The 14,811-nt window shown below is 42.4% G+C and overlaps 1 protein-coding gene across 5 annotated transcripts in view; it reads left to right on the top strand.

Moving 5' to 3' along the window:
* The window catches only part of TSC2 (TSC complex subunit 2), a 3,048,576-nt gene that overhangs the window by 781,690 nt on the left and 2,252,075 nt on the right, over window positions 1–14,811 (top strand). For all 5 annotated transcript variants that reach the window (XM_044089186.1, XM_044089187.1, XM_044089190.1 and 2 more), the window contains exon 15: window positions 10,434–10,589. In XM_044089186.1, coding sequence (XP_043945121.1) covers window positions 10,434–10,589 — 156 coding nt within the window. The remainder of the gene's footprint in view (window positions 1–10,433; window positions 10,590–14,811) is intronic.

Raw genomic sequence — 14,811 nt, forward strand, 5'->3', positions numbered from 1 at the left:
TTCTAATGCAGCAAAATACAAATTTCATCAACTAGATGTTCACAGGCAGATGTTCATCGTGTTACACTGCTGCAGTCATCACACTTGGGTTATCCTGCCATCAGGCGGTCCCGCAGTCGACCAGAGTTCCAAAGTCTTGGTCCGGCGTCGGTTGTTGTCGCTTCTTCCCTGACGTCAGTGCGCCAGGGCTATATAAGAGGCATCCAACGCCATTTTCTTCAGTCTTTCTTGCCGCACGGTGCCCGAAACAGAAGCAGTTCGCAAATGCCGGTGAGCCGACTCCTGAGATTTTCAAATTGAATTTCAAACCGAAGTCTTCAATAAAGCTAAATACCCCGTTGGGGAACCTTTTCTTGCCTCAGTCCGATGTCAGAAAAAGTTAACAATTGCATTTCTTGTGGGAAGCAAATACCTCATAAGGACTTTCATTCTTATTGTATTCCTTGCCTAGGCCCAGACCACAACGTCACAGGTTGTCGGTTTTGTGCTAGGTTTAATAAACAAACTATTAAACGTCTGTTTGATTTCGCCTGACATTACTTTGGTAGGAAATTTAATTATACCATGTCGTCGGAGGAACCAACGACCGGAATGCACAGCCGAGACCCAAACCAGACACCGAGGCCTCTGCTGGGCCAGTCGCCGATTCTCCGTTTATCAGTGAGGGCATACGCAGCCCCTGATGACCGCTGATTTAGAACCTCAGGTGGCATCTGATTCCCAAGCGGAGATTACTAGGCCTCCACAGCCTTTACCTTTAAGCCCTTCCGACTCCATGGCTGAAGGAGATTATGGTACAGTGGAAACGCCTTCAGTTGCAGAAGGTGTCTTCAGACTGACTACACTCACTATTAAATGCTGTGCAAAGCTGAAAACTCCTTTAAAAGCAAAGAAGACTGTACAGCAGTCTCCAGTACAAGGCCCCATGCCTAAGAAACAGATGCTTAAGATGGCTGAAGATGTAATTACCCTAATCAGGGGTTCCCATCCCCCTCCTGATAAAAAGCCAAGACAGGAGGAGGATTACGCTTCCTCTGACCAGGTTTCAGTTTCCTCAGATTCTTCTGAGGAACAGGAATACTCTTTTCCCCCCTTATGAAGACTCTGATGCTGAAGAGTCTATTCCTTCAGCATCTTCCCCAGAAGACTACTCTTTTCGGGAAACTTTACATACCACGAGGGAACATTTCCACTGGGAAGGCCAGGATTACCCTGATTCTAAGAAAAGGCTCAGAGAGTTCCTTTTACTACCCCAGCACAGACCACTTGCTATCCCACCCGTGTTAGACATTGTGGATGATGTTTACTCAGAATCTAGCCTTAACCCAGACTCGCTACCTCCTGCACCAGCCAAACCAGAGAGATACTACAGAGTCCCCTGACTCACACAAATTCCTATATAAAAGCCCTGTTGCTGACCCAGAAACCATTTCCCAGGGTCCCAAAGGGGTTAAGGCCTCTATTGCTAAAAATCCTGTACCCTCTGAAAGGGATTCTAGAGCACTAGACAGATGGGGAAAGAAAGTATATACCTCAGCTACTCTAGCTATGAGTGCCTTAAATTGCCAGTTTCACATGCTGAAATATCAGCAATACTTGATGTTTCAGTTAAAACAAAAAATGATCACACATACAGAGCAGCCTGATTACAAGGAAATGCAAGATTTGTTGCATGCAGCTGAGCAAGTGGGAAAACATACTTTGCAATGTGGATTTGATTCATTGGAAGCTTCTTGTAGAGCAGCAGTGATAGGGTCTGTCATATGTAGGCATGCTTGGTTAAAAGAATAAACTTTACCTGATCATGTTAAAGCAAAGTTATTGGATGCACCTTTACAGCAGGATGTTTTATTTGGTGTAAAAGCAGAAGAGGTTTTAAAGAAAATGGAGGATAAGGCAAAATCTATGCAGACGGTCAAGGATTTTTTACAGGTCCACCCCCCTCGTTTCAGCAGAAATTGGCCAACGAAAAACTGTTTTTTTCCAGCTTCTGACAGACCACAGAGGGGCAAATACAGACGCCCAAGGGGCAGAGGTCAGTCACAAGGCTCTTACAAGCCTCGACAATGGGGGTACCACAACCCAGAAAGGAGGAGAAGACAGGTCTCAAGCTATCAGAAGACAAACACAATGACTTATCCCTCAGACTACCAAGCAAATCCCTCTTGGCAGCTCCCATGGGAGGAAAATTAGCACTTTTTGCAGACAACTGGCACATCATCACAAAAGACAAATGGGTCCTAAATATTGTTTCTCAAGGATACAGATTCCACTTTCACACTTTACCAAGGATAAAAGGAATGCCAAACCTGCTGCCAAATCAATGGGCAGAGGCTCAAAAACAAATTTCAGCTCTCATGGACATGAGCCATTCAACAGGTACCTCCACAGGAACAAGGACAAGGATTTTACTCAAGACTCTTTCTAGTTCCCAGAAAGGACAAAGCCTAGAGACACATTCTGGACCTCTCAATTCTAAACACATCTGCAAGTACCCAAATTCAGAATGCTAACACTACAGCAACTTCTTCCCATGCTGGGCAAGAAGGCTTGGCTAGTAACGTTGTATCTCAAAGAGGCATACCTGCATGTCCCTATCAGACAGAATTGCAGAATATACCTCCGATTTATAGCAGGTTCAACCCATTACCAATTCTCTGCACTGCCCTTTGGCTTATCTACTGCACCCAGGGTCTTCACAAAATGCCTGGCACCAGTAATTGCATACTGCAGACAAAGAGGAATTCAGATATATCCATACCTGGACGACTCCCTTATTCAAGCAGAAAGCAAGGGCATTCGTTTAAAACATTTGGGGTTTGTCAAACACCTATTAAGTTGCCTAGGGTACACAGTAAACGAAAAGAAATCAAAACTTAGTGCCCTCAAAAGACATAATATTCCTGGGTGCCAGCTTAAATACAATGGCCCAGATGGCTTATCTCACGCCAGACAAGCAAAGACAACTGACCCAATACTTCAAAATGATGGCAACAAAGACCCAACTCCTTGCAAGAAAAATTCTGCAGGCCTTGAGATTCATGGCATCTTGCATACTACTAATACCATATGCAAAACTGCGTATGAGGAAATTACAATGGTACCTGAAAAGCGTATGGACTCAACACAGCCACAGCTTGGAAACAATAGTACCACTCATTCCCTGCCTTCAGCAGGAGTTTCTGTGGTGGGCTCAGGCATGTCACCTCAACAAGGGTCAGCCTTTTACCTTGCCCACAGCCAGGCAGACTATAACAACAGATGCATCGGATTATGCCTGGGGAGCACACATGGCAGGAAAGTGAATTCAGGACAAATGGTCTACAGATCAAAGGTATCTACATAGCAATCAAAAATAGATGCTAGCTGTACAAAATGCCCTAACAGCTTTCAAGGACCTTTTGCATCCAGGACAACTCCTAATAAAGACGGACAACACCACAGTCATGTGGTACATAAGCAAGGGGGCACACATTCCTACCCTCTATGCAGGCAAGCAATGACCTTGTGGAACACAGCACTGACCTACCAAGTTCAACTACAAGCACAATTCCTGCCAGGAAAGAAAAACACATTGGCATACGATCTAAGCAGAAACATCATGGATCCTTACGAGTGGAAACTAGATCCACAAGTATTTACAATAATAACTCAAAAATGGGGGAGCCCAGACATAGATCTGTTTGCCAACCCCCAAAACTGCCAACTTCAGAAATTTTGCACAAGGACATATACCCCTCACTAGTTTGGAAAGTGGACGCCCTCTCATTCAGTTGGAAAACATTAACAGTGTATGCCTTTCCTCCACTGCCTCTTCTGGCAAAGATGCTGCTGAAAGCCAGATTAGAGAGGCCACAAATGATACTCATTGTTCCAGACTGGCCACGCCAACACTGGTATCCAATACTAAGGAACATGGCTCAAGGCCCACCATAGATTTTGCCTCAAATTCCTCACCTGCTCACTCAGCAAAACAATCAGCTTCTACACAGCCAGCTCAAGACTTTAAATCTGGCTGCATGGCAAATTACCTAAGCAACCAGTCAGCACTTCTCTCTAAAGCTGTTATGGGTGTCATTCTGGTGGCCAGGAAGCCCAGCACTAGGAAAATCTATTCATACAAATGGAAAAGATTTTGCGCCTGGAACCAGGCTAAAGGCAAGAATCCCCTTGTTCCAAATATTCCTCAGATTCTACAATATCTAACTGAGATGTTGCACAAAGGACTTTCTTTTTCATCTATTAAGATCCACGCCTCAGCTATTTCAGCTCAGTACAACACGGATCCTCCTATATTTTCACATCTATTACTAAGACAGTACCTCAGAGGGGCTAAGAACATAAGACCGCCCTGGCGAGCACCAACACCAACTTGGGATCTCAACTTTGTTCTGGAAAAACTTACACTACCGCCCTGTGATTCAGCTTTTACAGCTGATTTACAGTTTCTATCATGGAAAACTGCCTTTCTGCTAGCAATAACTTCAGCACGAAGAGTCTCAGAGTTACAGGCCCTAATGGCAGTGGAGCCTTTCATCATTTTCCATCAAGACAGAGTCTCTTTACGAACTAACCCTTCCTTTATGCCAAAGGTGGTATCCAGTGTGGCCCTAAACCAAACCATTCATTTGCCCACCTTTTTCCCAAACCCCCAGAACAAAGGAGAAAGGCTCCTACACTCTTTGGACATTCACAGGCAACTACGCTACTACTTGGATAAAACTAAGGCTTTCAGAAAATCTGACCAGCTCTTTGTATCCTATGCTGCAGGATCACAAGGAAAAGCCATCTCAAAACAGACCATTTCAAAATGGATAGGACATTGTATCCATTTCTGATACACACACCATGGGAAACCTGTACCTGGTAACATTAGGTCCCATTCCACCAGGGCTAGAGCTACATCAACAGCCTTTCTTAGAGGGGTACCAACCAAGGATATTTTGGAGGCTGCAACTTGGACTTCAGTGCACATCTTCACCAAGTACTATCACTTACCTCTATACTCTAAAACCAGGGCTGGCTTTGCCACTGCAGTTCTGCAGGGCCTACTAGCTTCTCCAAACCCTGTTTAGTTCCACCGCCCATCCTTAGCTTTGAGATTCAACCCAAGTGTGATGACTGCAGCAGTGTAACACGATGAACATAGTACAGTTTTGTACCTACCATAAATGTAGATGTTCGAGTGTTCACACTGCTGCAGTCCAGGTTACCCTCCCTCCATCCCCTCTGAACTAGCTGGACTTATCTATACATTTCTATTCTATACAACCTTTGTGGTGTATTTGCTTGTAACTGAAGGTATTGTTTTTTTATTTTTTATGTATATTTTTTATTAACATGTATTGCCTACCTATTGGGGGCACCTGACATCTGGGGCAAGAAAAACTGAAGAAAATGGCGATGGATGCCTCTTATATACCCCTGGCACACTGACGTCAGGGAAGAAGCGACAGCAACCGAAGCCGGACCAAGACTTTGGAACTCTGGCTGACTGCGGGACCGCCTGATGGCAGGATAACCCAAGTGTGATGACTGCAGCAGTGTGAACACTAACATCTACATTTATGGTAGGTACAAAACTGTACTTTATGGTTCTACCTTCATAGAACTAAGGAACTCGGGAAGTCAGATCAATTGTTCATATCCTTCTCTGATTCTAGACTAGGTCTGCCAGTCTCCAAAGTGACCCTATCAAATTGGATTTCGAGCTGTATTTCCTTCATTTACTCCTCCAATGGAAAAACTCTACCATTCAAGATTAAGGCTTATTCTACCCAATCCCAATCTACATCTGCTGCCTTCCAAGCCAGAGTTCCAATCGACGATATTTGTGCAGCAGCAACCTGGGCTACCCCTCATACCTTTATTACTCATTACAAATTGGACCTGACCTTTAGCGGTAGAGCCTCCTTTGGTTACACGGTACTCAGGAGTATTTTTCTGTGATCCACTTAAAAATAAGGTGCTAGGGATGCTGACCCATATGTAAGAATGAAGGGCAAGATAGGACAAAAGAACATAAAGAAGTTATGTACTCACCATAACGTTCCATGTCTGTAGTCCATCTCGCCTTCATTCTTACGAACCTCCACCCACCTATCCCCATCCTGGAAGGATCTGGAAACAGGTTAGTATTACCTTGATAGGGTGGCGACCTTTCATTGTTCTTTCCGGATAATCTTAGTTCTGTGTTTCTATAGTTTAGCAGCAAACAAGATCTGGGGGATTGTACCGGTGCACCATGGGATACCTACCTAGCTATGAGCCAACTAAAAGACTTTGAGCTTTGTAATAGGCTGAGTCGGAGCCGAGGATTGGCTCTAAACCCATATGTAAGAATGAAGGGCGAGATGGACTACAAACATGGACCGTTATGGTGAGTACATAACTTCTTTTTTTAATTTATTCATTCTTTCATCCATTTGGTGATGGTGATAGTCCTGCTAGGTTAAAACTAACCCTTTTTCAGCAAAGGCCCAGGAAGAAAAGCTCCAGGGTACAAATAATTTTAATTTTCACAATAAGCACAATTGAACATAGAAAATCATAATAGTGCAGTCATACCCGTTGAGAAGTGAGTCCAGTACTACAGAGAAAGTAATGCAAGTAATGTGCATTTTTATGATTCCTAAAAGAAAAAGTATAGGAGGAGGTTGCAGTTGAATTATAGAAGTTAAAAGTAATTTGGTTAATAGTAGTGAAGTATGTAAACAAGTATCGTTAGCTACTGGATAAAAAGATGGAAGATATGGAAAATGACAAAGATGAAAGAAAAGCTGGTAGTGAGGTCAGTACCTATCTTGAGGAGACTACCAGGGTAGAGGATATGATCTGTTAAAATTAATGGTATAAGGGATTAATAGATGTTCAAATGAAACTTGTCTATTAAGGAGGGAAACTTAAGGTATTTATCTCTTATTTGATCAAAGGCAAAGATTTGAGTGGTTCAGATGCCACACAAATTGTGTGTTATTACATAAATGGCGACTTCAATTCTGGGTGAGGTATTCTTTGAGTTGTATCAAAAAATGTAATTTTTTTTCAAACATCTTTATTAAATTTACAGATATGAAAAAGGCAATCTTGCATTTATATAAATGAAAAACATACAAAATGATATCAATTTAGTTACCATTTACACCGCAGACACCATTGAAACAAATTAAGTTGTAAACATTATACATCACTTATAAACCATCCAGTCATTGTCAGTTAAGCATTATATAGCTCATTCAAATCCTGCCTCTTAAACCTCGTTCCTGCTCTGTGTGTATTTTTCCCACAGTTCCCATTTTTTCCTATATAGTTTCCAGTTGTTTTGTCTCTGTTACTATATTCACTATTTATAGTAAAGTTGGTCAAGACTTTGATTTCCATTTTCTAGTAATTGCTGTTTTGGCAGCCACCATAATTAGTCTCTGCAAGGCTTTACTGTGTCTAGGCAATTCCGATTCTGTAGCATAACTCAAACAAAAATCATCTCTTCAGTCAGCCCAATCTGCTCACCCAGCATCTCTGACAGAGTGGTCTGCAGAGAATCCCAAAAGTCTGCTAGTTCATCACACTTATAAAAATACGTTCCCAGCTACCTCTTTCTTGCCCATCACTTCTCCAACATTTACTATCCACCTGAGAAAAATTCTTTGGAGTCTACTTTGAGTATAAAAATACTTATGTAAACATTTCCAGGCAAAGATCCTAAATCTTCCAGACTCTGTTACATATTTGGGCGATATACATATATCCCCCCATTGTCTTTGTGAATTGCTTATCCAGTCTCTTTTCCCAATCCTTTCTAAGCTCCTCTGATTGATTCTTATAATTGTAATGCAGTACTTTATATGCTTTACTAATTATTCCTTTTTTATTGGCAGCTTCTGTCCTAGATTGTTAAAAGCTCTACCAGTGCTGGTCTTTCATTTAGGAGCCCCCTCTTTTTCTAGCAGTCCTCGACAGGGAAGGCAATCTGTCTCTAAAAAAAAAAAAAATAAAATAGTATTGTCTTGTAAAATGACGTTTACAGAATAAAGAGAATTCTAATAATAATTATGTGATTGGAAAGTATATTGTTGCCGATTTTGATTTTTCACTGTTTTCTCCTTTGAAGAGCTGTGTTGGGCTGCAGTATGTAGAATTGCTTATTTTTTCACATTTGTGTGGTACATTGTGGACTGTCTTAAGCTATGAACAGTCTAGGAGGTTATAAATTGCAGCTAATTAAGTTCTCAGAATGCTGACCAGTGGTGTGTTCTATTTGGCAAGCAATACTAACTTACAATAGTATTGCTGAAGTTGATGTAGAGATTTGTGCAAACTGGTAAAGGTAGGAGAAGCATGCAGCGGGCCCGGAATGAAAATAGCATTAGCTGTTACTTAAATAGCCTGTTTTATTTTTTTTTATGTGGCATGCCACATTTTTGGGTTTTGCATATAATGTAATTTGTGCAGAGATCAAATTTTAATTTGTCATTAATAACAGTAATTTGGTATGAGTGACTTGTTCAGTGATGTATTTTTAAGAGATGAAGTATTAATAGTACTTAAGCCAACTCTTCTGCTTTATGTAAAAATCAATAACTTGTGGCTTACAGTGACTATGGCAATGACAGATATGTGGAAAGTCAGCTTGGCTATTTGTTTTTATATTGTAGTGTATAACTTGTTCTCAGGCAAATTGTATACTTTGCAAATAGTTTACTACTTTTTCTTTTTTTTTTTGAATTCTGTATTATATTTCAATAGTACAATATATATAAGATAAAAATATTCTTGAAGTTAAATTATTTTATGGGATAAGTTATAAAGATGTTATCTGTCAGTTTTTATGGAGCAAGAGATGCAATGTCTGTGCTACAAGAGTGAGATGGTTTTATGACTTCCAGCAGCTGCCCCACATCTGAGCAAAGCTCTACCCATTTGTATTGCCGCACATAGGTGCTAAACCCTGGTAGCTTCTAGTGATGGGGTATAGCATGATAATCAGAGTCAGATGACCAGATGTGTGTGATGTCATTCTGTAAGCCAAAAATACTAATTGGATATTAGTAGAAGTTCGCTATCAACATTCTGTATTCTGTCGTTGCTCTGACAACAAGGACCCCCTCACCCACATAATCTTGGCTTCTAAATAACTAGGGAACAGTAATTATTTTTTTATCAGGAATAGATAGTGAGACTAGCTAAATGCTGTTTTTCTATAACTGAAACTTTCCATCGGTGTTCTTTTTAATATTCCTCATGACTGAAACTCTGACATTTACTGTAAATGGATATTTAGTATTTTCATGTTCTTTTACTTTTAAATATATTTAAACCTTTCATTGTGGCTGGTCCTTTTTAGAAAATTGTGTTGAGAGTATTTGCACATATTTATTTGGTGATAACTCTGGCTACTCCTGAAAGCCTTGCTGCTTGGTCAACATTACCATTTGTATTAATATTTACTTCACTCAGCATAATTGGGATACCCTTTTAATATCATTATAGTAACTGACTGGTGGCAGTGAATCTGTTTTATAGTCTGGCAAAGTTGGTAGAGTGAGTATTCTTTGCCAGCCTTTCCCAGGTGTGTGTGTATGTGTGGGAAAATTAAATGTGTGTGTGTGTTAGCTGTGTGGGGCAGGGATATGAATCATTGATTCCACACTGCCAGTGGGGAGCCTTACTGGTGACCTGGGGAGAGAGAGACACCCAGACCCCGAGCTGAGTATGTACACTGTGTGCTCTTAAGGGAAATTGTGCTTGATGCATAGAGGTCTGCATCTGGAAATACTGAGTGTATCCATTTGTATTCAAAGTGAACGTCCCTCTCCAGTGTCAGTGGTGAGAATTCAGGCACCTTGATTACTGGCCCAGAGTGGGACATCATAAAAACAATAAATTTGAAAAAAAAATATGGTAACATTTTGCAGCTTTTAAATATAAAGCAAGTCAAAGTATGCAAGAACTGTTTTGGAAGTATTTTTGTATGAGTAGGATAAAAAAATTGTCCCAGACAGAAGGTGGTGAGGTTGGAGAAAGTGCCGTTGTACTCACTGATCAAGGTTTCTTCACATCTTCAAGACATGGATCTCATTCCTGGTTTCTAGTACTGTTTGTGTGGCATTCACAATTTCCTCCCAGTGTTTGCACTGATTTTCTCCAGTAACTCTTGATTTCCTTGCATTGGCTGCTGCAATTTTTTCATATGTATTGTTTTTATCTTTGCCCTTAATGTCTAGATTGTGGTTGAAATCTGTCTACACAAGGGAGTTAGATCAATCACCTGATTAATAAAGGAAAAAGTAATATTGGTTCTAGAGCCCTGTTCAACACAGTTTTTAATCATGGTATTTTTAATACTGTCATACTGTTCTGTAACTTTTGCAGAGTACACTGGTACTTGAATTGAACTGGTTTTCATGCTGATATAGTTATATTTCATCTTTCAGGAGGAGTTGATTGAATCTGTGGTGATTCCACAGCTGAGTCACATTACAGAAGATAAGGATCACCTTGTTCGGAAACTTGCTACTCAGTTACTTGTTGATTTAGCTGAAGAGTGTAGTAATCACCACCTCAGCAACCTGCTTGATGTCCTTGAAAAGGTATGTATAGAAAGTGTGGTAACCTCTCTTAAAACTGTCCGTGTGTATGTGTGTGCGTATATGTATTTGTATGTGTGTGCGTATATGTATTTGTGTACGTATGCCAGAATATCAAAACTTAAGTATCAAAAAATATATATATTTCATGTACCCCCAACAACTCCTGCACCTTATTAACTGCAGGATTACACAACAATGAAACTGGGTTAGATTCCACGTTTTTGATGTTTTGAGTTTGATATTTAGTGCCAGCAACAGCTTTTAAATATTTTGATGTTCAAGTGAATTTCATCCATGTATTTTTTGTTGTGGTCTTCTGACCAGTGAGCCTTCCTCTGCTGGCATCACTGTTAACTTCTTCATCCCCCTTCTAGCAAGAGACTATTGCTCATTCTTTTCCTGGGGGGTAAGCGCTGAGTGTACCAGCAATGGAGCCCATTGTCCTTAAGGAGAATCTGGGTTGACTAAGCCCTAACTCTCCTCATCTATGCTAGTTGATTTCCGAGGATTGATTTACAATGGGCCTGAACTGATGCACTGCAATATTACCAGCTGGCCCTCTCCCTTCCTTTAAAATGATCACCCCTGTGTGATTTCCACTTTGGACCGATGATTCTGCTGTGGTGAGTGTGCCTACAAGCACATAACCCTCTCCATCCCCACCAAGGAGAGGTTAAATCTCCTCATTCTTTACTACTTCTGGGTCGTATCCATCGGGTGTCAGTTAGCGATGAGCTGTGGAGTCATAATTAAGGTTCTTTCCTTTTATGCCACTTGAGCTGGCAATTTATTTGTAGTTGATTGAAAGGAAAACCTGTGTAGACTGTAACATAACCACATTCTTTTGTAGATACCTTTTGCCCCGTGCATGCTGTCAGGCCTACCCGGGTGAAGTTGAGGCTACTTGTTACACTGTACTGGGCATTTCCAGTGTGTTAGCAACAATAGTCTGATGGGGCTAATTTGGTTTGCACTTCCCACTACTGGAGCCCTATGGCATACATACTGTACATGTCCCTGGGCCAGGAATTGAATTACACTCGCCTCCCTTCAGCAGCTTCCATTTTTCCAGAAGCAGGCTACTTTTGGAAGATTCTTTTCTAAAGCCCTAACCATACCCTAATATGCCTGATGTAAGTACAGCATTGAAGAAGTGGGCATGATCCTTCTGTGTATGTGCTTCCATGCACATATGCTTCCTGAAACCTGGCATCAGCGATATCTATCAAGCCTCGGTCAGCAGCATAGATGCTAGCCTTCAGTCAGATGTGAGATATTGCCAACGGGGAACACCGCTCCCTACTCCTTGAATAGATGAGCCAGCATTAGCTACTCACTCCCATTCCCCATCCCTCCCCTGATTAGCTTTTCTTGCACTTAAGCTGCTGCTTGAACTTTGGATGTCCTTCAAGAATGCAACTGCAGTCATAACATGTGGGTTGTCCTGCCTCAGGCAGCCCTTGGTCGGCCGGATTCCAAAGTCTGGGTCCGACGTCGGCTGATGTCGCATTTCTCTCTGACGTCAGAGCGGCTGGAGTATATAAGCATCAGCCGACGCCATTTTCTTCAGTCTTTCTTGCCGCACGGTGCCCGAAGCAGAAGCAGTTCGCAAGTGCCGGTCGGTAAGCTCCTGTATTCTTCGATACCGAAGTCATCAAAAAGCTAAGTACCCCGTTGGGGACCTTTTCTTGCCTCAGCTGATGTCAGAAATTACTGAAAGTTAACAATTGTCTTTCTTGTGGTAAACAAATACCTCATAAGGATTTCCACTCTTACTGTCTTCCTTGCCTGGGCCCAGACCACGACGTCTCGGCCTGTGTAGCCTGTGCTCGCTTCAACAAGCGCACTCTCAGGTGCCGGGCGGAGTTTGCTGAAGACTTTTTTGCCGATAAATTTGCTTACACCATGTCGTCGGATCTTCCGACATCGCAAACTCCCAAAAAGTGAAAAGACCGGGACCGACATCCTCGGCCCGCGTCTACCACCGACTCCACGCCAAAACCTAGCGCGAGTGCTCCGGTTCCCTCTGAGATGGTCGCTCCACCGCTCCGAACCGAAGACACCGCATTACCGACGACTCCGATTCCGGACATCACTCCGACGCCAGTTATCGATTTTCTTCCGGATACCGAAACCGAGGAAATGCCCGAGACCATTGCTGTAGACAAGGTCACTCCTGCACGTGGAGCTGCCAGGCCTCCTATGGCCATGTCTATTAAGGCCTACACTAGGGCTAAGGCAGCCAGCAAAACAAAGCATATTACTTATAAATCGTTACCTCAGCCTACTCCAGAGACACAAGTTATGTCCATGGCTGCTGATTTAATTTCCATGATTAGAGGTTCACAGGCCCATCCTGAGAGAGGATCCCAGCCTCCTTCTGATAAAAGGCCCCGGGTTGAACCCTCTGAACCTATTCCTTCAGATGAAGATTCTGAGGGCTCTGTCCACTCTGATAGCCAGGAAGAGCTCTTCCAGACCTATGAGGACTCGGATGCAGAAGATTCCATCCCCTCGGCCTCCCCTCCTGAGGATATTTCTTTTGGGGAAGTTCTGCACACCATGAGGGAACATTTCAAGTGGCAAGGTCAGGAATATTCTGATTCTAGGAAACGCCTGAGGACTTTCCTTAAGAAGCTCCAGCACAGGCCCTTAGTTATTCCTCCTGTACTTGATATTCTGGATGATTTTTATTCTGACTCTAGTGCTACCCCTGATCCTCTTCCTCCTGCTCCAGCCAAGCCAGACAGTTATTACAGGGTCCCAGAAACTCATTCCCATTTATTCAGAGCCCATTCTGCTGATTTGGAAACTATTTCACAGGGGCCTAAAGGAGTTTCAGCCTCCACCTCTAAAAATCCATTGCCCTTCAACAGGGAGGCCAGGTCATTAGAGAGATGGGGTAAAAAGGTTTACACATCCACTACCTTATCTATGAGAGCTTTAAATTGCCTTTTTCATATGTTACAATATCAGGATTACCTTTTAGAAGATTTACAAAAAACTTTAGCCACTCCTGATCCTTTAGACAGGAAGACTTTGCAGGAAGCTGTACATAACACTCAGCAAGTAAGCAATCACTTCCTGCAGTGTGGATATGATGCACTGGAAGCTTCATGTAGGGCAGCTATGACACGGGCAGTCATTCGTAGACATGCTTGGTTAAAAGATCAACCTCTACCAGATCATGTAAAAGCAAAACTTCTGGATGCACCTTTGGAAAAGAACAAGCTTTTTGGTGCGAATGCTAAGGATGTGTTAAAGACCATCGAAGAAAAAGCAAAATCAGTTCAGACGGTGAAAGATTTCCTCCAGGTTCAACCCCCCAGATTCAGTAGGAATTGGCCTTCTAAAAACTAGTCCTTTCCTAATACAGAAAAGTTTCAAAGGGGTAAGAACAGACATGGCCGAGGAAGAGGCCAATACAGAGGCCCTTACAGGGGACGACAATGGCAGCCAGGAAACCAAAGAAGTGGCGGAGGGGTTTCACCTGCCCCACAACCACAATCTCAATGACTTTCCTCTACTACCGCCTACCAGGGAACAAATAGAAGCTCCCTTGGGCGGGAAATTATCTCTGTTTGCAGAAAATTGGCACAGACTGACAAAGGACAAATGGATTTTGGACATTATAGACCGAGGGTACAGGTTTCATTTTCATACCTTACCAAGAAAACAAGGCATGCCAAACCTACCACAAAACCAGAGGGCAGAGGCTATCAAGCAAATCACTCTGCTGACTCGGATGAAAGCAATAGAAAGAGTTCCACAACAAGAACAAGACCAGGGTTTTACTCAAGACTGTTCCTTGTTCCAAGAAAAGAATCTCAATGGAGACCAATACTGGACTTATCCGCATTAAACACCTTTCTCATAGTACCAAAGTTCAAAATGCTGACTCTACAGCAACTCCTTCCCATGCTGGGCAAGGGTCTTGGCTGATTACTCTGGACCTCAAGGAGGCATACCTGCATGTCCCTATCAGACACAGCTGCAGAAGATACCTCAGATTTCTTGCAGGACCAGAGCATTATCAATTCTCAGCATTGCCATTTGGCTTATCTACTGCGCCCAGAGTATTCACAAAATGCCTGGCTTCAGTAATTGCTCATTGCAGGCTCCAGGGGATACAAATTTACCCATACCTGGACGACTGCCTCATACAAGCGGACGACAAATTGATGTTGACAAAAAACCTGGATTATGTCATACGATTACTTCA

This window comes from Protopterus annectens, chromosome 12.part0, assembly GCF_019279795.1.
Source record: "Protopterus annectens isolate FY-2018-M chromosome 12.part0, PAN1.0, whole genome shotgun sequence".
NCBI classification, from domain to species: Eukaryota; Metazoa; Chordata; order Ceratodontiformes; family Protopteridae; genus Protopterus; species Protopterus annectens.